The following is a 27,779-nucleotide window of genomic DNA, read 5'->3' as shown; positions in this document are numbered from 1 at the left end:
CTTCTAATTATTGAGAACGAACACACTCCCGTTAATAGAAACTCCTGGAAATACCTGACTACATTCTGAAACTACAAACTAGGTGGGGGATCCTTCACCAGTCTGTGGGTTGATCTATAGACTCTCCCATCAAAAGTGATTACATGCAGATCCTGGCTTCAAGTACTAGGGGAGGAAAAACATCCCTGCTGTTCCATTGAGCACTGTGGTATCTGCATATGAGGAACACAACTGCATTCTTTTCAACTACCAGGTAAGTGATCACCAGGCAAGAATCACCTGCATGATTCCTCTGCTCCTGGAGTATTTTTTTTTTTTTTTTGCCACAACAGTTACTGATGTGGCTTTGTGCTGGCACTGTGAAACAACTGTTTCTGGTAGCCAGTCTCCCTTCCCTTTTTTTTCCTTTTCTTTTCCTTATTTTATTTGCTAGGAGAGAGAGAAATTGACAGGTGATGGGGAGACAGAAAAATAGACACTTGTAGCACTGCTTCACCACAAATGAAACTTCCACTCTAAAGGTGGGGACTGAGGGGCTTGAACCTAGGTCCTTGTACATTGTTATTTTATTTTGATTGTCACCAGGGTTACTGCTGTGGCTTAGTGCCTGCACAATAAATCTACTGCACCCAGTGGCCATTTTTGCTTTTTAAAAATTTGTTGGGACAGACATAAATTGAGTAGGGAGGGGGGAGGGAGTGAGAGAGAGAACAGAGAGACAGAGAGAGAGAGAGGGAGAGCGAGAGACAGAAACATTTGCAGACCCACTTCACTGCTTGTGAAGCTTACCTCTGCAGGTAAGAAGCAGGGGCTTGAACCCAGGTCCTCACACACGGTAATGTGTGTACTTAACCAGGTGCGTGCACCACCTGGCTCCTCCTTGCACTTGGTAAGATGTGCACCCAACCAGGTATACTACTACCTGAGCCCCTGAATTAGTTAAAAAAAATTTTTTTTGCTACCTGGATTTTTCACTGGGGCTTCTGTGATTCCACTCCTCCCAAATAGACTTCTTTTTCTTTAGAGTGGGAGAGCTGGAGGCAGAGTGAGCAGTAGAGAAACTACAACACTGTTCAACTGCTTCTGAAGTTTCCTCTGTGCCTGGTGCTCTCGTGTGGTGGCTGGGGACCTGAACTGGGGTCTTTGTGCATGATGGGGTCTGTGCCATCTCCTTTCCCCTGCAGCCACTATCTTCCTTCCTTCCTTCCTTCCTTCCTTCCTTCCTTCCTCCCTCCCTCCCTCCCTCCCTCCCTCCCTCTATCTCTCTCTCTCTTTCTTTTCTTTCTTTCTAAATTTCTTTATTGGGGAGTTAATGTTTTTCATTTGACAGTAAATACAATAGTTTGTACATGCATAACATTTCCCAGTTTTCCATACAATACAACTCCCACTAGGTCCTCTGTCATCCTTTTTGGACCTCCCTCCCCCCACACACACCCCAGAGTCTTTTACTTTGGTACAATACGCCAGTTCCAGTTCAGGTTCTACTTGTGTTTTCTCTTCTGATCTTGTTTTTCAACTTCTGCCTGAGAGTGAGATCATCCCATATTCATCCTTCTGTTTCTGACTTACTTCACTTATGATTTTTTCAAGCTCCATCCAAGATGGGCTGAAAATGGTGAAGTAATCATTTTTAATAGCTGAGTAATATTCCATTGCGTATATATACCACAACTTGCTCAACCACTCATCTGTTGTTGGACATCTGGGTTGTTTCCAGGAAGTCACTATCTTTCTGCAGCCTGAGAATGATGCTAACACCTGGAGTGGGAAGACTGTGGGGAGGTTAGACAGAGCCATAGATAGGGTCAGCTGACCCCGTGGTTGGTTCCACTACTTACTTGCAGCTACTCCTCGTTTGTTATTCTATCTCAGCTGAGGTTTCTGCTTTTGTTTTCCTGCAAGAATCCAATATGATAAAGGTAAAAACAAATTTCTTTTTTATCCTACCAACTTCTTCTCTGGGGTTCCATGCCTGCATGATTCCACTGCTCCTGAAAGACTCTTTATTTACACTCTTTAAATAAGAGGGTAAAATACAGAAAGGGACAGAGATTAAAAGGAAGAGAGAAAGGAAAACCACAACACTCTTCCATCACTGATAAATCTTCCTCTGTGTTTGGCGATCCCCCCTGGTGACTGGGGAGGGGCTCAAACCCAGGTCCTCGTGCATAGCACACTGTATACTCGATCAAGTGTGCCATCTCCCAGGAGAAGTCAAGCTCTTATGACCTAAAAAATATCTTCATTTTCGAAGCTGAGAAGTATACAAACTTTTAAGTATGATAACATTACACTGAACGCTATTTTATTGAATCATTACAGTCCCTATTGCTATTCCACAAGATAGAAGCTATTACTATTCTCATTTTACATAAAATGGAAACATTAGAGGTTTGAAACTTGTGTAATAGCACAATTAATAAATGGTAGAGCTGGGATTCACATCTCAGCTGCTGGAATCTAAATCCATTTACTTTACTGTCTTAGAGCTGCTTATTTTCAAAAGCTTCATAAAAATTCAGAAAACAGTAATCTTTATTAGTGCTTTAAATTTATATCATCTTGTCTAGTGGCTCTCTTAATAAACTAAGAAATGAATTCAGAAATAAATCCTGGAAATCATAAAGTTTTAGCTTTTTTTTTTCTTCCCCTTAGCTGACTCTATGTTGGGAAGATTATTCACTTTTCTAGAGTCTCGATTTATTTATCAATAAAATACAGTTAGTAATATAAAATTCATGATGAAGGAAAGGAAATGAAGGGTATCCCAGTTACAGTCACTGGAGCAACAGACTCTGAGCATCAGGTCCTGAGTCTGAGCCCTGGTATCACTGTGTCTGAGTGCTATTCTTTCCCCTTTCTATCATCCATAGAAAGGGGTTCTCTTTCCCCTTTCTATCATCAGTCAATAAATCAATCTTTAGAAAGAAAAAGAATGTAAAGCTGATACAGCAACAATAGAGCTGGGTATTTTGTTTCAGCTCTGGCTGTGAGACCTTCACATAGCTGCGTAGCTGTGTGAAATCTATTTCCTCTCTGGGTCTCTGTCCATATCCCCTCCCACAAATATTTAACTTGAAAAGAAAAATATTCCACACTTGTGAATTAAAAAAAATAACATGGTTAGGTTGGGGTGGAAGGAAATAAATCTTACTAGGTTGACAGCATACTTTAGCATGTGCTAGAACCCTAGTTCTAGCCTCTGGTCACTAACTTGGTCATTTTGTATGGGAGTAGCATACGAAGGAGAAACTTCACGGAGGGTGGAGCAGTACTATGGTCTCCCTGTGTTTCTCTGTCTCTTATACTTTATTCTAAAAAAAACAAAAGATTCTGCCATGACCCAAGGAGTCATAAAGGTGCAATCCCCCAAAAGACAAAACAACAAAACAAACAAAAGCTCCCCACTTTGGTGGCAACAAAACAAAACCATTGTTAAGCTGACTATTTTATCTAAATTAATCTACCAACTCAGTATGATCCCTATCAAGTTCCAATAAACTTCTTTTTTAGAAAGTTATTTTTTTACTGGATAGAGACAGAAATTGAAAAGAGGAGATAGAGAGGGAGAGAAAGAGAGACACCAGTAGCCCTGCTTCACCACTAGAGAACCCCTCCCTCCCCACAGGTGGGGACTAGGGGGCATGAGCCCAGGTCTTTGTGCATGATAACATGCACACTCAGCTAGGTGTGCCACCACCTGGATATGCCCAACAAACTTCCTTAAGGGAATAAAAAAAATGCTACAGCAATTTGTCTGGGACCACAAAAGACCCCAAAAATTTAAAGTAGTTTTAAAAAAGAAAGAAAGGAGACATCATATTTCCTAGCTTCAAACTATACAACAGAACTACAGTGATAAAAACTGCATGGTACTAAAATGAAAAATCCCCAAACATGAACACATAATTTTTGACAAAGGGAGAAAGAACATAAAATGGAGAGGGAGAATTTTGTCCATAAAAGGTGTTGGTGAACATAGGATACATCTGACAATTTACAAAAGAGAACTCAAAATGAATCTAAGACTTGGGTGTTGGGCTATAAATCATAAAATATATTAAAGAAAGTACAGGTAACACTTCTGGTGTTTGTTTTGGAATTGTATTTGGAGACTTAAGTTAGTAGCAAAGAAAACAGGGGTGAAAATAAACTAGTGGGATTACTACAGGTTGAAAAGTTTTTGCACAAAAGTTACTATCACCAAATTTAACTGGCATTCTATAGAATGGGAGAAGACAGTTACACACCATACATCTGACAAAGACTACTAATTCACTACTACCAAAATATCTAAAGAACTCATAGGTCTCATCAAAGTAATAAATGAATGAGTGAATGAGGAGAGGGCCTGAACAAATTCCTTATCAAAGAAAATACTTATATGGACAATAGGCACATGGAAAAAAATGTCCATAGTCACTGTCAGAGAAATGCAGATTAAGAACACAGCAAATTATGACCTCACACCTTTGATAATGTTGCACATTGTAATGGAAGGAAACAGTTATTGTTGGCAAGTATGTGGGGAGAAAAAAAAACTTCAGTGTTGCTGGTGGGAATATAAACTGGTTCAGCTCCTATGGAAAAGTCTGGAATTCCTCAATATATTAAAAATAGATCTACCATACAATCTAGTAATTCATCTCCTAGGCACCCATCCAAAGAACACAAAACACCCATCTAAAGAGACTTCTGTATGTCTAAACTTATAGTAGCACTATTTTTTATAGCTAATATGTGTAAGCAATCCAAGTGTCCATTGACAAATGAGTAGTTAAAGAAGTTGTGGTATGTAGACTCAATAGCATACTAATCAGCTGTAAGAAATGATGAAGTTCTTCTCTTTTGGTACAACATGGGTGGGACAGATGGAAATTATGGTAAGTGAAATATACCCAAATGATGAATAATACCAAGTCTCCTCCTAGGTGGGGCTCACAGCAAGGAAAAATGCAAGGTGAGACATTAAAAGACTGTGGTCTACTTCAACAGATCCAAGGACATCAATGGGCAAATGGAAAAGAAGTGAAAAGTGGTTGGGGTCCCAGTGTCCTCAAATTTAAGGAAACAATTTTATAATAGGAGAGGGGTGCTGACATTTATCTTGTGGGGGGGATGTGAAAATGTGCCTTGGCAACAAGTCCTGTAAATCAGCATTTCTTAAGTAGTAAAAAGTAATTTTATTACGTATAGGAGAATTTAAAATGAGACAATGGGTGTGTGTGTGGGGGGGGGGGCAGGCCAGAGCACCACTCTGGCACATGCCAAAGTACCAGGGATTAGGGAACCTGAGGCAGGCAAGTCTGGTGCTTTTTCAGCTGAACCACTTTCTAGCTCAGTCTTAAAAAGTCAAATTACTGTGGCTTCATATCTTATAATTCTGTACCTAACTGAATCACTGAGCTCTGAAAAGCACTGTAGTATTTTAGCTAAACCACAATTAATTTCCATGGCTCTATTGGGTTAAATCTATGAGGACCAAGAGTTTTACTACCATGCTTTTAATGCCAATACACCCTATTGTGATGGACCCTAGCTTGCTTTTGCTAATGGTAAAATCTGAGCTTGAAGAAATAAAAATCTCTTTCCCCCCTTTCTCCTTTCCTTTCCCTTCCCCTTTTCCTTTCCTTCTTCCCTTCCCTTCCCTTTTTCCTTCCTCCCTTCTTTCCTTTCTTTCCTTCCTCCCTTCCTTCCTCCATCCCTCCCTCCCTTCCTTCCCTTTCTCCTTTCCTTTCTTCCTCTTTCTTTCTCTCTCCCTCTTCCTTCCTCCCTTTCTTCCTTCCTTCCTTTCTTCTTCCCTCCCCCTCCCTCCCTCCCTCCCTCTCTCTCTTTCTTTCTTTCTTTCTTTCTTTCTTTCTTTCTTTCTTTCTTTCTTTCTTTCTTTCTCTTTTTCCCTTTTACCAGAGCACTGCTCAGCTCTGATTTACGGTGGTACTGGGGATTAACTTGGGACCTCTATTGCCTTAGGCATTAAAGTCTTTTTTTGCTGTCACCATTATGTTGTCACCCCAGCTTCAAATAAAATCTTCTAATTTAGTAGTCGCTGCCATCTGAAGTAGCCATTGTCACACACCAGTAATCATTTATGTCTGGGAGATGAGCAACTTGATGACCTCTCTGAGGCTGCCCTGACTACTGGCAGGGAAATGACCCTTCCTGTGTACAGGGTCAGATGGCATAACCACACCCTCTAGATTCAGCTGGGAACAACTTTCTGAGGAAGGCCTCATGTCCTCCATACTTGGCACCCCTGAGCTCTCTTGGGATGAAAGTCTCACCTGCTTTTCAAGACAGTCAGATGCTTTTAGAAGCTCAGAAAAAGTGAAGTTTACCACTGCTAAGATGACTTGGCTCACTCCTCATGCTAGTCTTTCTACGTTTTTCTGGAGCCTGCTGGCTGTGTAGCAGGTACCACATTCACTCCATTTTACTAGAAAAAAGATGCTGCTGGGACTACTGAGCACATTGTGGCAGGCCCTCTGCAATCCTGAAAAGAAGCAATCTGCAAAGACAACCGGGAGCATTGCTCTTGTGTGAGGGAGGAGCGGCTCTGCTGATGTCAAGTCAGCAGGACCCTGACAACAGACACCAGCTGTCATAACCCGGAGCCATGAAATGGTGCAAGGCCAAGCTCTGCTGTTAGAAGTCACCCCGCTCCTGCTCACCTCATTTCTGCACTGCCTTTTTGTGTTTGTGTGGACTTGCTTTCTTCTCCATTGATTTCATGGGCTGAAGATAAAGGTGAAAGGTCAAGTTGCACTGCCAGCCAAATGGCTCACTTGGCTACTGTGCTGCTTTGCCATGTGGTGACCCAGGTTCAAGCCTGGCTTCTACCTCATTGAAGGAAGCTTTGGTGCTGTGGTCTCTGTCTCTGTATATCTCTCTCTGAAAAAGTCCAGAATGGTGAAACCCAGAGATGACAATTTTTTTTTTTTTCAAATAAGTTCAAACTGCTTCTGACTATAACAGTAGCTCGTGCTTACTAAGATCTTCCTGGGTGTTATTGTCTGTATGCAACACTGTACTTCAGTCATCACTTAATTCCTCCCTACAACCACATAAGATCAGAAAACACAGATGTGATAGAGGGTCCGGTATCTCTAACAAAGACAGTTGTCATTAGCCCACACCTTTTTTTTTTCTGAAGATAAATGAAGAAACATTTCTATCTCATAAAAAAACCATGGCTCATACAGATGGCAGTCTGTTGATGTGGCCCACAGAGTGGGTGCTGGGCAGGAGACAGAGCCTCCTGTCTCTACCTACAATCTGCTGTCGTTGAAGCCAACTCAGGCCAGAGATGTGTGTACACAGCTGTGGCAGCTGGATATTTGTTTCATTACCTACATTTCCCACTCCTCTTGGCTGTCTACTTTGCATCAAACTTTCCTACCTGTGAGCATGGAGATAAGTGTGCAAGCAAAATGCTGCACTCCTAGGACTGTGTCCCCAGTTGGTAGGATACCCCGGAGTTCGCTGCTGCTGCTGCTGTCCACACTGCTTTGGTGTTGCCACTGATTCCACCAGTCCAACCCTGCAGCCTCCAGGGTCCCATCCATCACAGGGAGATAATTAGCCTGTTGTTTTTTGAAAGCAGTCAGCCAGCCTCATAATCATTTTCTCAAAAAATGTTCAAGCAATTAGTGACCAATGGTGATGATGGGGAAAAGAGCAGAGAGAGAATACATGATGTTGAGGCGTTTGGGAGGCAGATCCCTGGAACAGAGAGGGAGCACAGATAGGAGGGCAAAGAGCTCACAGGCCTGAGGTGTCTACCTTCACTCTGCCAAGGGAGCCATTTGACTTTCATTTTAATGAGATATATATATATATTTGCAGAGCAGGGACATTGGAAACACATGACTTTACTATTACGGGGCTGCTCTTTCATTCAGATAGACAGACAGAGAGGTACAGAGGAAGAGATACTGTGGCACCAGCTTTCTCCAGTGCTACAAAATCTCCCATGTGGTGCCACAAATCTGGGCTGTGGAAGAGGCATAGCATGTGCCCTGCCTGGTGAGCTATCCCTTGGATTTCCTAACTTGCTCTTTTAATTTCTAAGACTATTTACCTTGGAGAATAGACAGACAGAGATGTAAACTAATGGCCATGCACTCTCCATATCACTGCTTATGTGTTCCTTTGTTCAGCCTCAGTCCCTGCCTGGACACTCATGCCCAGTGTTCTAAAAAAGCTGGAGAAGTGGACATGAGTAGGATACAAATCTTGGTCCCTTTCTTGTCACAAGAACCTTGTCTGAAGTATTTTGCATCTTTCTGGCACACTGAGAGCCTGGGATGTCACCATCACTGGCTGTTCTGGGGACAGTACCAGAGGGTGGCTAACTCTGGCTCTGGCACAAAGTCAGTGCTCAATAAATGCCAGACTTTCTCTCCTCTGACAACCAACCCCTCTCCTCTATCATTCAGAGTCTCCCATCAGGACCAGTCTGGCACCGAGTGAATGAACAGTGAGAATACCGGGAAGCAATCCATCACTAACACCCCAGGGTTTCCATTTTCTCAGCCTCTTATTAGGACTAACAGTGCTATACAGGGCTGTCAAAGTAGATATGACAGAGTGTACAGAGAAGCTCATGGCTTCCATGTGTTGATGAAAGCAAGGCTGTGGCCTTCCCTCTCTGTTGGCTTGCATAATGTTCTTCTCTCTCAGAAACCCACAAAGGACCTAGAATGCTGTCTTTGTCCTCATACTTCATTTTGACCTGCAGAAATCCCTCACTTTTCTCTTGCTCCAGAGCTTGGGCTCTCTCTTGCCACTTTCAATCACTTTTAGGGCATGTGCCCTGTCATGTGTGACCCATAGTACTATGTGGGAGTGCCTTGGCATTGGAGAAAGTCCCTGTGCTGTACTAGTTCTCCCTCTCTCTGCTGCTGGATCTGAATTAACAAAGTGTTGGCCCAGAGAGAGTGAAATAGCACAGGTATAAGACTGGCTTTACATATCCACAGTTAAAAGGAAGCATTTGCTCAGTGTCAGGTACACTTTTCAGCACTATTCACGTGCTAACTAGTTCAAGGCTCGCATTAATCAGAAGGATTAACACTATGTCCCTTTACAAAGGAGGAAATGCACAGAGGAGTAACAGAAAACCTGTCACAAGCACAGTCTCACAAAAACCATATAGCAGATAGTTATCCTCATTGTTGCTCAAGAGGTTAATTTAGTTCTCATGAACCTTTCATGGCCCTTACCAGCAGGGATGCTATGAGATAAATAAATATATGGGAACATGTGGACAAAGCTTCTTGAAAAGTTACACTGTCTGAGTACCCCCTCAACACTTCATCTGCACTACTCCAGCCTTTAGATCCATAATTGTTCAACAATTTGTTCGGTATTTTATGTTAACTCTCTTTTCAGCCACCAGGTTCCGGATGCCAGCAGGATGCTGACCAGACTTCCCTGGATAGACAACCCCACCAGTGTGTCCTGGAGCTCCTCTTCCCCAGAGACCCACCCTACTAGGGAAAGAGAGAGGCAGACTGGGAGTATGGATCAACCAGTCAATGCCCATGTTCAGCGGGGAAGCAATTACAGAAGCCAGACCTTCCACCTTCTGCAACCCACAAGGACCTTGGGTCTATACTCCCAGAGGGCTAAAAAATAGGAAAGCTATCAGGGGAGGGGATGGGATACAGAGATCTGGTGGTGGGAACTGTGTGGAGTTGTACCCCTCCTCTCCTATGGTTTTCTTAATGTCTCCTTTTTAAAATAAAGAAAGAAAGAAAGAAAAGTTACACTGTCTGTATCTCCGTTTTTCATATATATACATATATATATATATATATGTAATATTATATAATTAAATCAGGTAATTTTTTTTATTTAATCCTTGTATAAACAGTGCTCATGTTTTTATGGTACCATGGAAATGTTATTTCTCTCCCTACAACTCCAAGGTCTGGCAGTATACATTACATGCATAAACTAGAATGAATACAGTTTTAGCCAGAGTTTTTCAAGATATTGGTCTAATATCACCCAGCCTTTTCATTTGATCCTATTTTGTTCTTTTTAGAATTAGTCCATCTCAACTCATCACACCTGGAGTATAAACAGTTTCTGCCTTTGTTGAAACAACTCTTTTCATCAAAAATTCCTTTCTCTTCCACCTCCCACCCCCACCCTCACCCCCACCCCAAGGGTTGTTCCTGGGGCTCAGTACCAGCACAACTCCTGGCAGCAATTCTTTTCTTTCTCTTTTAAATAGAGTGTGAGAGAGCGGGAGGAAGAGAGAGAAGAGCGATACCACAGGCCTGCTCTACTACCTGTGCAGCATGCCCCCAGAAGGTGCTCCCATGTGGTGGCTTGGGGCTTAGACCACATCTCTGTGCAGGATGACATGTACACCCTACCAGCCGAGTTTCCCGCCGCACACCCTTTCTCAGGTATGTCTTTTAATAGACATTTTCCTATCTCTCCCTCTGGCTACTCCCTGCATATTATCTAACTTAAAAAATATTTTTAATTGTCTTCATTTATTGGATAAGATGGAATATGCAGAAATAGAGAGAAAAGGAGAGATAGTGAGGGAGAGAGACAGAGAAACACCTGAAGACCTGCTTCACCATTCATGAAGCTTTCCAACTGGAGGTGGGGAGTGGGGGCTTGAACCTGGATCCTTGCACACTGTAATGTGTGCTCTACCAGGTGCACCACCCCCACATATTATCTGAATTTTAGTTACAGCACAGTTGGCCACAGGATTATTTTGAGCACTGTCCATACCCACCTCCACCTTTGTCTGTCTACTCCTCATTTTCTTCCTGTTTGAGTCCCTAATGACTGGCATGCACTGGATGTTACATATGTTTTTGCCAATGAGTGCAACATGGCAACAATGTAGATCTGGTCCCCGAATGAAGACCTAGTAAGGAAATAAGCAGGCACTCACACAGGAGATGGAAAGTTGTGCATACACTAACTTTTTTTTTTCTTTTTTTGCCTCCAGGGTTACTGCTGGGGCTTGGCTCCTGCGCCACAAATCCACTGCTCCTGGAGGCTATTTTTTTTCCCTTTTGTTGCCCTTGTTGTTTTATGGTTGTTATGGTTATTATTATTGTTGTTATTGATGTTGTTGTTGGTTAAGACAAAGAGAAATGGAGAGAGGAGGGGAAGGAGAAAAAGACACCTGCAGACCTGCTTCACTGCTTGTGAGGCGACCTCCCTACAGGTGGGGAGCCAGGGGCGCGAACTGGAATCTGTAGGTCCTTGTGCTTTGCACCACGAGAGCTTAACCTGCTGCACTACTGCTTGACTGCAACTCTGTAACTTTTTAAATATTTTTTAAAATATATTTATTTATTGGATGAAGACAGCCAGAAATTGAGAGGAGAGGGAGACAGAGACACCTGAAATACTCACAAAGGTTTCTCATTGCAGGTGAGGACCGGGGGCTTGAACCTGGGTCTGTGTGCATTGTAACATGTGAGCTCAACCAGATTTGCCACCACCTGGCCCAAACACTCTGTTAGAAAGTCCATGAAATGATTATTGTGGGAGAAGTATGAAATCGAAAAGAAAACTTAATAGAAGATCTCTCTCTCTGGTCATGATTGAAAGGAATGGCTTAGAAATTGTTAAATCTCCACAGATGTGTCAACTACTGAGTGACCTTACTTTACACTGGGTATTAGTGTTTGGGGTTCAGGACTTATTTTGGTGGTGAACATTTAGAGTTCTCCACTCCCTCCTCTGCTGTCACCCCTACCCTGTGCCCCCAGAAGCAGGAAACAAGTATAGCATTTAGGAGGTGGAGAATTTTGAACTAGGACTTTTAGATTACTCAATAAGCAGAACATTCGGCCAATGAAACTATTCAGAGAGGAAAAAAGTAAGGTGGACTACCACCTTATTAAGAACTCTAGGTCCTGACTCTTAACTCAATTCAACTTGAAACAAAAATTTGAGACACATACACACTTGCACACACTTACCTGTGCCCAGAGAATTACTCAGCTCTGGAATATGGTGGTACCAGGGACTGAACCTTGAACCTCAGACATGCAAGTCTGGTGCACTATCTGTGCACATCTTCTTGACCTTAGGTCAACATTTTTAAAGCTCAATTTAAAATTTTTTGTTAGATTTAGATTTCTGACACATAACAATGATTGACAGCAGGGAGCTGACTCAAAGATGTAGTAAGCAATGTAGCATGAGGATAGTCCTATAAAGTTATTCTGTATCTGGTGTTCATGAGGCAGAATCCTGATATTTTTACTGCTAAGATCCCTTTCTTTCTTTCTTTCTTTCTTTCTTTCTTTCTTTCTTTCTTTCCTTCCTCCCTCCTTTCTTTCTTTCTTTCTTTCTTTCTTTCTTTCTTTCTTTCTTTCTCTCTTTCTTTGCCACCAGGGTTATTGTTAGGGCTCAGTGCTGGCACCACAAATCCAATGCTTCAGGTGGCCAATTTTTTCTTTCTACTTTATTTTTATTTGATAGGACAGCGAGAAATTGAGAGAGAAGTGAAGGTAGAGAGGGAGAGAGAAAGACACCTGCAGCCCTGCTTCACCACTCATGAAGCGTCCTCCCTACAGGTGGAGGGGAGTAGGGGCTAGAACCTGGATCCTTGAGCATAGTGATGTCTGCTCAACTGTCACTGCACCCCCCTGCTGATTTAACAAGCTTCATGAGACAATGGGGACCATGTGGGATCAGTCTGAGGATATGAATCAAGCCACAGTCTTATCCATCCTCATTGAACCCTGAGTTGGTGATAATCGCCAGGAGAGTTTTCTGAAACTAGGCAAGGGTGGAAAGAATAAAGGAGGCCTATTTTCCTCAATTAAACAATGAGGAAGTAGAAACCAATAACAGCAATATCAACATATGTGAAAGTAGTTGGTAAGCTACCGACTGACTACAGAATGTGATTCTTGTGATCTCTAATTTATTATATCACTAAATTCTAGGGTAAGCAATATTAGTAAGGGCACCAGTAATCTTAGAAAGTTTTAACCTCCTCACTGCAAGCCACAACATATTGAGGCATCATCTCAGTTTGATCTTAATAAATACACTTTTGGGGGGGGATAATAGCTAAACTACTCCCAAGACTTCATATTAAAAATGTCAGCTCTTGGGGGTTGTATATGGAAAACTGGGAAATGTTATGCATTTACAAACTATTGTATTTACTGTTGAATGTAAAACAATTCCCCAATAAAGAAATTTAAAAAAATAAAATAAAAATATCTGAGCTAAGGGCTATATACACCTCAGAAACATTCAGCAGAAAATTCATATGCTGACAACTAGAAGTTTGACCATGTTGATCATTGCTTCTATTTCTGGAACTTCAGGATAGAAGACTTACAGTGTGAAGCTAGACTTTTCTTTCTTTTAAAATTTATTTATTATTATAAAATATTTTAAAAAATATTTATTTCCTTTTTGTTGCCCTTGTTTTTATTGTTGTTGTAGTTATTATTGCTGTTGATGTCGTCGCTGTTGGATAGGACAGAGAGAAATGGAGAGAGGAGGGGAAGACGGGGAGAGAAAGACCTGCTTTACCGCATGTGAAATGACTCCCTTGCAGGTGGGGAGCTGGGGGCTCGAACCGGGATCCTTATGCAGGTCCTTGTGCTTTGTGCCATGTGTGCTTAACTCGCTGTGCTACCGCCCGACTCCCTATTTATTTACTATTATCTTTATTTATTTATTGGAGACAGCTAGAAATCAAGAGGAATGGGAAAGACAGAGACAGAGAGAGAGAGAGACAGAGACAGACAGACACCTACAGCACTGCTTCATCACTTGGGAAGCTTTCCTCCTACAGGTGGAGATGGGGGCTTGAACCCAGTTCCTTGCACATTGTGTGTGCTCAACCAGGTGCACCACCACCCATCCCCCAAGCTAGACTTTCTATAATTCTTCTTGTGGGAGGCAGGAGGCATGGGGAGGAGATGTGTATTCTCACACTGGATGACATCAAAGGTTTTTACCTTCTACCAGAACAATAAGTGGTGGTCTGTCTGTCTGAGGCCTTGAATAAGCAGCAGTAAAAACTGAAATTCTTGCAGTCAGGGAAATAGTTCAACTGGCAGAGCACTAAAGTCTATGGTTGAGGTTCTCTTCAATTCCTGGTGCTCTATTCACTAGAGTGCTGCTCCAGCTTACTTTTTATCTCTTTCTGCCTCAGGTGAATCTCCTGTCTCTCATATGTAATAAATCCTGAATAACATAAAGGTTGCAATTCTTGAAGCCTGGATACCGTTGTTAATGTTGGGGAGACTTCAAAGAGCTAGCTTTTCCTATCTAGCTGCTCTTACTTATCATGGCCACCATGTAGAACCCCCAATTAACACAAATTCTGTTAGAAGGAAGGGTGACATGTCCCCTTATGAGGTACACTTTCAGCAAGTAATACATGTCATCCCAGTCTAGTTTTAGCTTTGTTTGGGCAGTAATTGCCAAAGGTGTCTAAATCACTTTCATTTTCCACCTTTTGAACCCTGCTGATGTATTCTCACCAAAGACCCACCCACTCTACCGTGATAGATGGGAGTGATTAAAGATTGCCACTGTAATTGTTGTCAAGTACCCAGAATGCTCTCCCAGAGCTTTGAATACTTCCACTAATAAATAATGAGGATTATTTCTCTCTAGAGATAGCTTTACAGAGACGAAAGGTCAACATAAAGGGCAAACAGTGCTTTCAGACCAAGTGATCATATCTAGATGGTCTATTGCTCTAGTCTATAATTTGAAAGCATGCTTGAAGATGGATGGGAACAGGGAGCAAGATAAAAAGCAACTATATTACACCTGGGAAATTTCTTCTCCTTTATACATGAAATATTTGCAGATTCTGGGACTAAGGAGTAGACTAGCTATATATAATACACAAAAAATCTTCCTCTTAAAATTTTAATGGTTTATAGATTGTCATCTGTCCTGTAGAGTCAATTATGATCTTGTTTCAACATAAGTCAGAATGGTAGATGTCATCTTTTCCATAGGAATTAGAAAAATGAATGCAGGCCAGGTTTGGCAATTTTGATAAATAGAAGTCAAAGTCTTCTACATTAGGGAAATCATAGCTCAAACCCCTAACAGCCTCAAGCTACCCATGAAATTTCCTGTATCCATTTATATTATTATTTGATTTCTTCACAGGAACAATTTCCAATGTAAAGGAATAACAATCATAAGTGATAAAAAATGGTAGGCAGAAGAATATGGAACAAATCAATGTGATGAATAACACTAACTGTAACAGAATACCCAGGTGCTTCCTTAGAAGCTAAGCAGTTCATCTCCTTCCTGTGGTTTGAGAATACTGTGATTAACAGGCACTGTACTTACTAGGGCATCTCTTCTCCTCCTCCTCCGTTGGCTGTTCCTTCTCTGGCCTGGGAGGGCCTTTGATCTTATACACCAAGGTGCGGAGCTTTCCAGTCCAAGAGGTGTCCTCTACTACTTCTTCCTCTTCCTCCAGGGGAACGCCTAGCAAGTTACAGAACACAGTGAACACCTCAAACAGGACAGAACCACTGTGTGATAGAAAAACAAACCAACCAACCAACCAACCAAAAAAAGACTACTTCCCACCCTTTGGAATTTTCTCACCATACTATAGGTAGCCTCCAATAAAAGTTTATGCACAAAATATCTTTTGATAAGTTTTTTTTAAGTCAACTTTCTTGTATATGAGAACATCAAAAAACTTCAATATCCTCCCCAGTTTACTTTCTTTAACCTATACCCTAAATGGCTCCAGGGTCTAAAAATAGAGTTAGCATAGAATTATTTCAAATGAAAATATCATCTGTTAGAAACAGGCTGGAACCTGCTAACACCCATGTCCAGCAGAGAAGCCATTACAGAAGCCAGACCCTTCACCTTCTGCGCCCCAAAATGATTCTGGGTCCATACTCCCAGAAGGATAAAGTATAGGAAAGCTTTCAAGGGAGGGGAAGAGATATGGAACTCTGGTGGTGGGAATGATGTAAAATGGTAACCGTTCTTATCCTATAGTCTTGCCGATCATTATTAAATCAACCAATCAATATAAATAAATACAATATCATCTGTTATCCATATATGAATCATTCCAATCATATATAGACACCACAAATGCTGAGTGACACTTAGAACCAAGAGATACATATTAAAAGTAGTGATTGCTGGCTTAGAGTTTAAAAGCATAAGTTGAACTGCAAGCATTAAAATGGCAACGAGGAACCAGAATCTTGGCTCAAATGGAGCAGAGTTGCAATAATTTAAGTGAGTAAATTAGTAGTGATTTACATAAGGGTCATTAATTTTCTTCTTAGGTGATTCAGTTTTCCCTTTTCTATCTCAGCAAAGCATTTTGTATGTAGAAATAATTTTTGTCTTTATAATTATGCCAGGATATTTTTCTTTTCTCTAACTCAAACATTTTGTGGAGAATAAATTTGAACAACTAATATTCCAAGTTGAAACAAAAATATCTCTCTCCAGCACTACATTATTAATATATTTTTTGTATTAGCTTTATTTATTGGATAGATATAGACAGGAATTGAGAGGGGAGGGAGTGATAGAGAGGGAGAGAAACAGAGAGATGCCTGCAACACTGCTTCACCACTCCAAAAGCTTCCCCCCTGCAGGTGGGGACTAGGGGCTCAAACCTGGGTCCTTGTGCATTGCAACATGTGCACTCAACCAGTGTGTGCCACCACCCAGCACTCTAGTTTCTAATAAATAGGCAACAGACTTGTCTCTGATAAAAATTTTTATCTCTGATGCTCACCACAGTGAATGAGAAGGTCCTCATGGAAGTCATATAGCTCTCCCCGGATCTCATCTGGGCAGGGGCAGTTCTCTCCCAGTTGAAAGTTAAGAAGCATGTTGATCTTTGAGGGATAAAGGATGGGTCATTGGTTTTCATGTTGGTCAAAAGAACTCAGATCCTGCCTTGAAGAGACATCTAACAATCTTTGAAAATTATAACTTCTTTAAAAATAAAGATAGCTGACATTTAAAAATAGTTTCAGCTATTTTTTTCTGATCACAAAAGTGCCTTATTAATAATTAAAAAATTGGAAGGAAATTTGCTGAGATTTCAGCACTCAAACTACAACCAGTGTTAACATTTCAGGTAATTTCTTCCAGTCGTTTCATACATCACGGGGACTTGACCACTTCTTTCTCTTCCTCCCTCCCTCCCTTTCTTTCCTTTCCTTCTTTCTCTCTCTCCTCCCTGCCTCCCCAATAGAAAGAAACAGAGAGAGAGGAAAGACATTACAGTGCTAAAGTTCCCTCCAGCGTCTTATAGTCCAGGCATGAATCATGGTCACATACACGACAAAGCTGGCACACAATTTCTCCCACCCTTTATATATGTAGATGGAGACCATACCTCAGATAGACTTTATTTTTTCTTTTGCCCCTGTAGCAGGGGCTTGGTGCCGGCACTATGAATCCTTGCTGCCATTTTTTATTTCCTTTTCTTTATTTTTTTTCATTTTATTAGATATGACAGGACAGAGAGAAATTGAGAGAGGAGAGATAGAAGGATAGACACCTGCAGACCTGCTTTACTACTCATGAAGCATTCCCCCGGGGAGCTGGGGGCTTAAACCTAAGTCCTTGCACTTGTATTATGCCTGCTTAACTGGGTGTGCCATTGCCTAGCCCCCAGATAAACTTTTTCTAATTTTCCTTTATGTTGCCCTTGTTTTTTTATGTTGTAGTTATTATTATTGTTGTTATTGATGTCATCGTTGTTGGATAGGACAGAGAGAAATGGAGAGAAGAGGAGAAGACAGAGAGGGGGAGAGAAAGATAGACACCTGCAGACCTGCTTCACCACCTGTGAAGCCACTCCCCTGCAGTTGGGGAGCTGGGGGCTCGAACCGGGATCCTTATGCCCGTCCTTGTGCTTTGTGCCACCTGCACTTAACTTGCTGCGCTACCGCCCGACTCCCCAGATAAACTTTTTTGAAACCCCCCCCTTTTTTTTTTTTGCACCTTAACTCATTGTTTAACAGGCACAATGTACCTACCTCATCATGTGACTAAATAGCAGTTTCTATAGAATATAGGTAAAGTCAGTGATCTAGAATGATACATTTAAGCTGCTTACATTTTTATAAATAAGTTGGTTTGAATTCCCTTTTACATGGTTTCCATTAACATTTATGATCTTTTTTTAAATTTTATAGTATAAATTCTAGAGGTGAAAGAATGGATCTAAAGGTCTGTACATTTTTTAAATGGCTTTTGATACAAATTACTAAATTGCCCTCCAGAAAGCTACATCAATTTACATTATTACCAAATTTATACAAATTTGTTTATTGCTTTGCCATCTCCATTACAGTAATGGGAGTTAACACATTCTCAAATATTTTCCAATTTAATGGGTGAAAAATGTTATATCCTTGTTGCTTTAATTTGCATTTAGTTAGTAAGGCTGAGCTTTATTTTTACACTCATAAGAGCCATTTTATTTCATATGTAATATATTTTATAATCTTTCTCCATTTTTTTCTGTTGGGCAATTACTGCTCTAAGAAACTAGTGAGTGCTTTACACATGTCTAGATCATCACTCTTTGTAACATATACGTTAAATACCTTTTCATTATTTTTTTTTTAGATGAAAGTAGAAAGATCAGGAGAGAGAGGGGGGGGGAGAGAGAGAGAGAGAGAGAGAGAGATGCCACAGGGCCAAAGCTTCTTTCACTTGCAGCAGAGGCCGGATGTGAACTTCAGTTATATACAAGGCAAAGCAACACCCTATCCAAGTGAGCTATTTCACTGATCCATTTTCTCCAATTTTAGTGAGCTTTTAGTTTTGTGAACATAATTCCAAAACAAACAAACAAATACACAACTATAGGCTGTATGCTTTGTACTCAGTCTATTATCTTTACCTTTAAAGTTTTTGTCTCAGGAATTTAGGAACTGTTTTTGTCTCATGAACTACTCTGACAGTTTGTTAAAACCCACAGACTGCGTCTGAAATTAATATTTAAAACACATGAAATCAGGCCTGGAGACATAACTCACTGGGGAGGGCATGTGCCTTGCCACTTGTGAGTCCTGTCACGTGGGAGGTGTCATGCCACCAGAGAGAGCTCTGTTGTTGTGGTGTCTTTACCTGTCTATGTCAACCTGAATGAAAAAGTGGTCAGTGAGCCATGAAAGGGTGTAAATGAATAAAATTAAATTAAATTAAAAATAAATAAAATATAGAGAATCATAAAGCAAATTATATCTTACTTTAGTGATATCATAAAGACAAACTTATGGGACAGTAAGTACTACTTACACTTATTAACTCATCAGACAAAATGTTCTGAGAGCAGGTCTTAATCGCTGTGATATTTTTATTATTTTTTAAAATTATCTTTATTTATGGGATAGAGTCAGCCAGAAATCGAGAGGGAAGGGGAAGATAAAGAGGGAGAGAGATATACCTGCAGCACTGCTTCACCACTCATGAAGTTTGTCCCCTACAGGTGGGGACCAGGGGCTCAAACCTGGGTCCTTGAGCATTTTAACATGTGCACTCAATCAGGTGTGCCACTGCCCAACCCCTCCCCACTGTGATATTTAAAAAAAAATTATGGGATATAAATATATAAATATATATATATATACATACATATATATATATATATAATATATATATATATATATATATAGAGAGAGAGAGAGAGAGAGAGAGACCGAGACCTAATTCATTGTTCTTAAAGCATCCTCCCTACAGGTAGAGACTAAGGGTTAGAACTGATGTCCTTGAGCACTGTAATGTGTGCTTAACTGGTTGTGCCTCTGTCCAGGCCCGACAAAGTCAGGTACTTTTTTCTTTTTATGAAAAAAAAAAAAAGCTGGATTTTTCTCTTTCTGCTTAAGATTCTAGGCCACACAATTTTACAGTCACTTTTAGTGAACTGTATTAATACTGATAGGAAAACCCTTACACAAAGTTTGTGCTGAAAACTGTATTTTGGAAGTAGAGGTATTATTTGTAACACAGCAATATCCAAAAAGTGTGTTAGGAAAATAAGTTATGCTAAATTTGGGTAGTTACATCAATAAAAGTACACTGGTTTTGTTTATTAAATGGAAAGAGGGTTGAAAGGTCTGGCTTCAGAGTCATACTACTTTTTTACATTTTTGTTTATTTATTGTTGATTAGAGACAGAGGGAAATTGAGAGGGGGAGAAGGAGATAGAAATGCAGACGGATAAGAGAGACACCTGCAGTTCTGCTTCACCATTTGAATCTGGGTCCTTGCACATTGTAATGTGAGCACTTAGCTGCCTAGCCCCAAAACTCTTTTTTTTTTTTTTTTTTTTTTTAACACTGCAAGAGCTACCATTGTAAGGAACAGTGAGAAGCAGCTGGTTCTTCTTCCAACATGAAGACCCCAAATTTCATCTGCTATATTCTTTATGTTCCTGATTACTAAACAATTTGTTCTGCTTTATATCTTAATGCTTTTCTGCCACCAAGTTGCAGTGCTACCCTGGTGTCAATTTGACTTTCCTGGGCAGACTTCACCAATGTGCCCTGGAACACCACCTCTCCATAGCCCTGACCCACTAGGGAAAGACAGAAACAGGCTGGGTGTACGGATAGACCTGTGAATGCCCATGTCCAGTGGGAAAGCAATTCCAGAAGCCAGACTTTCCACCTTTTGCACCCCATAAAGATTTTTGGTCCATATTCCAAGAGGGATAAAGAATAGGGAAGTTTCCAATGGAAGGGATTGGATGAGGAACTCTGGTGGTAGGAATTGTATGGAATTGTACCCCCCTTATCCCACAATCTTGTCTATAATTATTAAACCACTAAAAAACAAATACATGAATACAAAGTTATTGTTTGTTTTTTTTTTAAAGCAGCAGCTGGTCCACCAGTCAGCAGAAGAAATGGTCAGTTCTGTGCTGCAGATAGCTTGATAGGACAGAGAGAACTTGAGAGGGGAGAGTGAGAGAGCAAGAGGGAGGGAGAAAGGGAAGGAAGGAGAGAACTGCAGATCTGCTTCACTGCTTGTGAAGCATCCCCTCTGTGGATTGGGGAATGGGGGCTCGTACCCTGTTCCTTTCTGATGGCAATGTGTGTGCTCTGCTGGGTGTACCACCACCCACATGGCTCTTTCTCTGTCTCTCAAGTAATAATGATAATAAAATTCTGATTATGATGCATCCTATTTTCCAAGTGGTTTTGCGTTGCTCTAAACTTTCCATCGACTCTGGTGATGACTTCTTAGTTATTTCATAAAGTCTCTGAGCAGGTTGCTTCTTGAACACCCTGGGAGGGATAACAGATGTGTTATATCAGTTTGAGAGCAGTTAGTGTCCTTTCTTCCTATTATTTCTATACTAACAGCATCGGCTAGAAATTTTCTACAAGTGCAAGTACTGGGGTCTGTCCTAGTCTGTTGAAGCCATAGATGTATAACAAGCAGTCTTCATGGTACAAAATCCTTTTGGTGATTCTGATGTCAGGTTCCTGATGCTCAGGAATCACTAGTAAAACACAGAAAGTTGGATGGGAAGCTTTGTCCTGACTGAGTTATATGTCGGAAAACATGGGTCAACTCTATTTCCTGGGTCACTGACTTATGGCCATGCAACATGTCACAAGGCACATGGCTAGTCTCTCTGCCCACCAGAAATAATGACAGCAGGTGGCATTTACAGAATAGCCACTACATACCAGCCATTGTGACAAACAAATTAAGCCAATAATCACATAGGTTTCTCCTATGAGCTTTGTAAGGGAGATACACGTATATTGGCTTTATATATATATATAAACTTTTTTTTAGATTTTAAAAAATATTTATTTATTCTCTTTTGTTGCCCTTGTTTTATTGTTGTTGTCATTGTTGGATAGGACAGAGAGAAATGAAGAGAGGAGGGGAAGACAGAGAGAAAGACAGACACCTGCAGACCTGCTTCCCCGCTTGTGAAGCGACTCCCCAGTAGGTGGGGAGCCAGGGGCTGAACCGGGATTCTTACACTGGTCCTTGTGCTTTGCGCCATGTGCGCTTAACCCACTGCCCTACTGCTTGACTCCCAGGTATACTGGCTTTTTGCTGCTGAAGAAATGGAAAGGGAGAGTGATAATGCTTCCAGAATCACAGACCTGATGAGGAACAGCAGCAGAGCTGTCTGAAGCCAACACCTGTACCTGGTCCTCATCATTCTGCCTTCCGGTTATTTACAAAGTGGGCGGACATCTGCCCCATGATATCGGGAATGTTCACACCTATTGCTAGCCTAAAAGCAGTTGACAACATGTATAATGCCTTCGAGGGTAACTCACATGTGCTGTCTTTATTCTTAGCTCAGCACAACTTACTTACTGCCACTTGTACACAGGATCCCCTTGTTTGCCCATCTAGCACCCAGAAGCAAGCTTGGCCAATTCTGTTCAAGGCCAATCTCATTCCAGTAAAATCTTTAAAAAGCAAGCTGTGTAAATCATTATGAAACTAAAAAAAGATCTAAGTTTGACAAAACAGTTAAGCAGAGTAATTGGACCAAGTAGTTGTGCTATTAGTGTAAGCGGGCAGTAATTATCCTGGCAATTTATGGACAGGCTGCTTATTAAATATACATGGGATCTAAAGATCTGGTTTTAGAGACAGAAGAAACAAATGTCCTCAACTGAGTGATCTATCTTCTCTTCTGCACACACAAGGAACAGTGGCTTAGCAGCCTGCGGAATGGATGCGAGCAGCTTAACATGGGGACAAATGAAAGCTATTATTTTCTTTTTCTCCTTCCTTCCTTCCTTCCTTCCTTCCTTCCTTCCTTCCTTCCTCCCTCCCTTCCTTCCTTCCCTCCCTCCCTACCTCCCTCCCTCCTTTCCTTTTTTATTACAGGGTCATTGCTGGGGCTCGGTGCTGGCACCACAAATCCACTGCTCCTGGCAGCCATTTTCTTTTCTTTTCTTTTCTTTTCTTTTCTTTTCTTTTCTTTTCTTTTCTTTTCTTTTCTTTTCTTTTCTTTTCTTCGTTCCTTTCCTTTCCTTTCCTTCTCTTTCTTTCTTTCTTTCTTTCTTTCTTTCTTTCTTTCTTTCTTTCTTTCTCTCTCTCCCTCCCTTCCTTCCTTCCTTCCTTCCTTCCTTCCTTCCTTCCTTCCTTCCTTCCTTCTTTTTTTCCATTTTATTAGCTAGGACAGAGAGAAACGGGGGGGGGGCATAAAGATAGAGACTTTCAGACCTGCTTTACCACTTGTGAAGCATTCCTGCTGCAGGTGGGGAGCCAGGGCTCAAACCTGGGTCCTTGTGCATTGTACTATATGTATTATGTACGCCTAACTAGGGGGAACCACGGTCCGACTCATCACGTTATTTTTCTCCATGGTATCCTTCTGTCCTTTATACATCTCTCACCAGAACTCCCATTCTTTTCAGAGCAGCGTTTCACTGATGAGGCTGACTACAAGGTAGAGAAACCACGAACATCACAGATGGGGTCTCCCTCTCCTGGGTCTGTTTCTCAGGTTTGTGAGGGTCACTGGCTCATTGAGTCTGACTTGTATGAGAAACATTGTGCACCAACTCTACTTTACCTTTCACTATCATGCTTTTTTTGTCATCAATGTTCCATATACCAATTTTTTTTTTTCAGATAGAAACAGAAACAGAGAGACAGTGTGAAAGACACCACAGCATTGAAGTTTCCCCCAGGGGTGTAGGGGCTGGGCATAAACCTGGTCATGGCAAAGCAGAGCACTATCCAGGTGGACTGTCTTGCTGGCCTTTTGCACCCCTCTTAGAAGTCAGGGAGTGCTGAGCATATCCTGCTGATTAATCAGAAAGAGTGGTGGCCTCTGGATAGAAACTGTTCTAAGTGGAGGACCCTTGCTGGGTGCAAGCTAGATGCTGACAGTGATCACCCAGTGACAGTGGACAAATAAACTGAGGAAACAATGTCCTGAGTCCTTCTTTCAGAAACTCTCTCTCTGCTCAGGACACTGGTAGGTTCTTTCCACTGTCAGAAGCACAGGAATAGGCCTCTCTCTTGGAGCTGTGCCGGAGTTTCCTTTCCCACAGCTTTGGAGCTGCTTGACTCTGCGATGGGTTCAGATTCTGGGATGTGGGCTCAGGAAGGGGTCCTCCTCACCTGCTCCTGTGGAGGGGAGCGGAACTCCCTGGTCTTGCGAGCTGTCAGGGCTGCAGACATATTCAGGGCCTGCATGAGCTCATTGTAGCGGAACTTCTGGTTGGCCTGGAGCTTGGAGACATAAATGTCGCCAAATGCCACAATGGCTTCCACCCGGTGCTGCAGCTCACAGTCGCAAAGGTAGCTGAGGAGCTCACACATCTGCAACCAAAGCACACGTTTATGTAGACGTCTGGATACTTCATGCTTACTGATGAAGCAGTCGCTGCCTCCATTTCACAGATGACAACACTAAGTCTTTGGTGATGTAAGCTACTTGTCTGAAATCACACACTGATGACAGAGCTACTGACTCTAAGTTGAGCGATTCACCAAGAGGCCAGCTCACCATGGCTAAGGTCAGAAAAGAACAGGAAAATGAGCTTCCTAATGACAGAGTTTATAAGCGGCTGGCTGGTGGCAAACCTGATTGAGTGCACAAGTTACAGTGCTCAAGGCCCTGATCCCCATTTGTAGGGGGAAAGCTTTGCAAGTGGTGAAGCAGGGCTGCAGGTGACTGTCTCTTTCCCTTTCTATCTTCCCCTTCCCTCTTGATTTCTGGCTGTCTCTATCCAATAAATAAATATAGTTAAAACAAGAAGTTGATCTGCCTGTAGAGAGAGGCTAGATTTTTGTAAAATTCATTACTCGGGTGAGACCTTTCCTTTTATAGTACACTCTAATTTCATCTCAGGTAGTTCACTTTTTTTTTTTTTGTTTGTTTTTTTTGGTAGTTCACTTTCTAACAAAGTCCCATAACCTAGATATACACCAGTTTCTGTGAGAGAGAGCTTATGTGCACACGTATCCATAAACTACTGCAAAATATATACCTGAAAGCAGAAGTACACTAGAGTTTGCAGTGAGTACCTCCCTAACACTTCCTCTCCACTATTCCAAGCTTTGGGTCCACGATTGCTCAACAAATTGTTTGGCTTCGTATGTTAACTCTCTTTTCAATCACCAGGTTCCAGATGCCACCAGGATGCTGGCCAGGCTTCCCTGGATTGAAGACCCCACCAATGTGTCCTGGAGCTTAGCTTCCCCAGAGACACACCTTAGTAGGGAAAGAGAGAGGCAGACTGGGAGTATGGACCGACCAGTCAATGCCCATGTTCAGCGGGGAAGCAATTACAGAAGCCAGACCTTCTACCTTCTGCAACCCTCAACAACCCTGGGTCCATGCTCCCAGAGGGCTAGAGAATGGGAAAGCTATCATGGGAGGGGGTGGGTTATGGGGATTGGGTGGTGGGAATTGTGTGGAGTTGTACCCCTCCTACCTTATGTTTTTGTTCATTAATCCTTTCTTAAATAAAAAATTAAAAAAAGAAAATAAAAATTTTTTTATTTATTTTCATTTTGTTGGATATAGACAGAGAAAAATTGAGAGGAAGAGGCAGATAGAGAGGGAAAGAGAAAGAAAGACACTTGCAGTTCTGCTTCCCATCTAAAGCTTCCCCCCTTGCAGGTGGGGAGCAAGGGCTTGAACCTGGATCCTTATGTATGGGGATATATGTGCTCGAGCAGGACTAAGACTCTGATGGGCAAGTTCATATATGCAGTAACTGGCTGAGGAATCCAGTGATGCCTGAGTCAGGTTCTCTCTATAGGGCAGGTTGTTCTACACCGTCATTTTTACTTCCCTTTGCACCCAGAAGACACATTTCTCTCTTTAGAGCATTAATGACGGTGGCTTACTTGTGGGAAGGCTATGTTTTTTTTTTTTAATTTTTTACATTCTTTTTATTATCTTTATTTTTATTTATTGAATAGACAGCCAGAAATCGAGAGGAAAGGATGGGTAGTGGGGAAGAGAGACAGAGAGACACCTGCAGTACTGCTTTACCATTTGTGAAGCTTTCCCCCTGCAGGTGGGGACCAGAGGCTTGAACCTGGGTCCTTGCACACTGTAACATGGGCGCCACCACCCGGCCCACCAGGTTTTTTTTTTTTTTTTTTTTTTATCACTGGGGTTTGGTGCCTGCACTACAAGTCCACTGCTCCTGGAGGCCATCCCCCCCCTTTTGTTGCCCTTGTTGTTTATTATTGTGTTGCCATTATTGCTGTCAGTGTTGTTAGATAGGAGAGAAATGGAGAGAGGAGGGGAAGACAGAGAGAGAGAGAGACAAAGATAGACACCTGCAGATCTGTCTCACCACTTGTGAATCGACCCCCATGCAGGTGGGGAGCCAGGGACTCGAACCAGGATCCCTACACCAGTCTGTATGCTTTGTGCCACGTGTGCTTAACCCACTGTGCTACCACCCAGCCCCCAGGAAGACTGTTTTATGACATGTGGAGTGGGGCTTTTAAGTGAGTGTCCCTCCTGCTTAGCTCACATGCTAATTTCTTTGGATGTTAGCATCAAGAAGCCCACAGTGATCAGAGCCTGGCAACCAATCACAGCTGGTGACATGGGTGGCCAGCCCAGGTGTCAGTCCCTGTGGTCTACTTCACAGTCAAAGCCTCTTTCCACTTTCCAGACAGCGTCTCATAAATGAGCCTTTCAGTCCTAAACGGGAAGAGATAGTATCCGGACAAACCCATCACTGGCTGTAGAGAACCAACTTTAAAGCACATACACATGGCTTGCCATCATGTCTGAGTGAGACTTAGGGGAACACATCTGGTGTCAGATACAAACATGGCATTTCTGCTACACTCCAGGTTCAGCTGGTGCTCATAGCCCCAGCTTCATCATCCTACTGTCTGGCACTACCATCCTCCCCAGTTCTTCCTAAAGTTGCAGTCCCTGCTGTGGCCAGTTACCTGTAGCTTGACGGACTCTGGCAATCTGGTCTGCAGCAAGCCTTTGACGGGAGCCTCCTTGTTGGCTTTCTCCCCAGCCTCCACTGCCTTCTCCTCCTCCTGTGTCACCTCTTCCTTCCCTGCTCCCTCCTCTGTCTCCCCACTGTGATCTCCAAACACAGAAGGATCAATCAGAAGCAGGATCTGCCGAACATCATCATCATCAAATACCCCCATGACCAGCAAAGTCCCAATGAGTTTCAGCACTGGCACAAACTGGAACTCCACAGACCCCCCAACAGGGTCCCGGATGTGAGGGCCACTGCAGTGTACAGCTTCGGTCAGCATGCCCAGTGCCTTGGTTTTGAGGATCTCCAGGGGAATCTCAGGGCTCTGTCTTTGGTGCTCCTCGCCGGTTAGGACAAAGCACGGTGTGGAGAACTTGAAGCCCGGTTTGAGGCACGTCCGCAGGCCCACCCCGGGTAGCCCATGCCTCTTGGACTTGTCCGGGTAGAGGTGGATTTTCCCAGTAGTGCTGGTGATGGGGATGATGTACTCATTCTTCATCATCAGCTTCCTCTCCTTGGAGTTGGCCAGGTGGATGCTGATGAGCAGGTCATAGAAGCCAGCCCGCAGGAGGCCAGGGAGGTACTTGTTGTCAATGGTGTAGAAAAGCTGGGACAGGTCCACGTGGCTGCACAGGGCAAAGGCCACCCGGCTGTTCCCCAGGGCACACACAGCACTGTAGAGCCTCAGGGTGTGGAAGTGGAACTGCAGCAGGTCTTCCTGCTCACAGAGCTCCAGGATGTCCACACACCTGTGGATAGGATGGGCAGTCAGCTACAGAATGTGCCAGAACTCCTCTGAGTCTGTGCTCT

General features: G+C 42.3%; 1 protein-coding gene across 1 annotated transcript in view; it reads right to left on the bottom strand.

Moving 5' to 3' along the window:
* The window catches only part of RYR3 (ryanodine receptor 3), a 691,732-nt gene that overhangs the window by 196,295 nt on the left and 467,658 nt on the right, over positions 1–27,779 (bottom strand). The window contains exons 35-38 of the mRNA XM_060175180.1: positions 26,923–27,718; positions 24,115–24,315; positions 16,772–16,874; positions 15,340–15,480 (exon numbers count right to left, since the gene is read on the bottom strand). Of these exons, the coding sequence (XP_060031163.1) occupies positions 15,340–15,480; positions 16,772–16,874; positions 24,115–24,315; positions 26,923–27,718 (1,241 nt within the window). The remainder of the gene's footprint in view (positions 1–15,339; positions 15,481–16,771; positions 16,875–24,114; positions 24,316–26,922; positions 27,719–27,779) is intronic.

This window comes from Erinaceus europaeus, chromosome 16 (assembly GCF_950295315.1).
Source record: "Erinaceus europaeus chromosome 16, mEriEur2.1, whole genome shotgun sequence".
NCBI classification, from domain to species: domain Eukaryota; kingdom Metazoa; phylum Chordata; class Mammalia; order Eulipotyphla; family Erinaceidae; genus Erinaceus; species Erinaceus europaeus.
The sequence above is the reverse complement of the archived record's forward strand: the minus strand, read 5'-3'. Positions and strand labels throughout refer to the sequence as shown.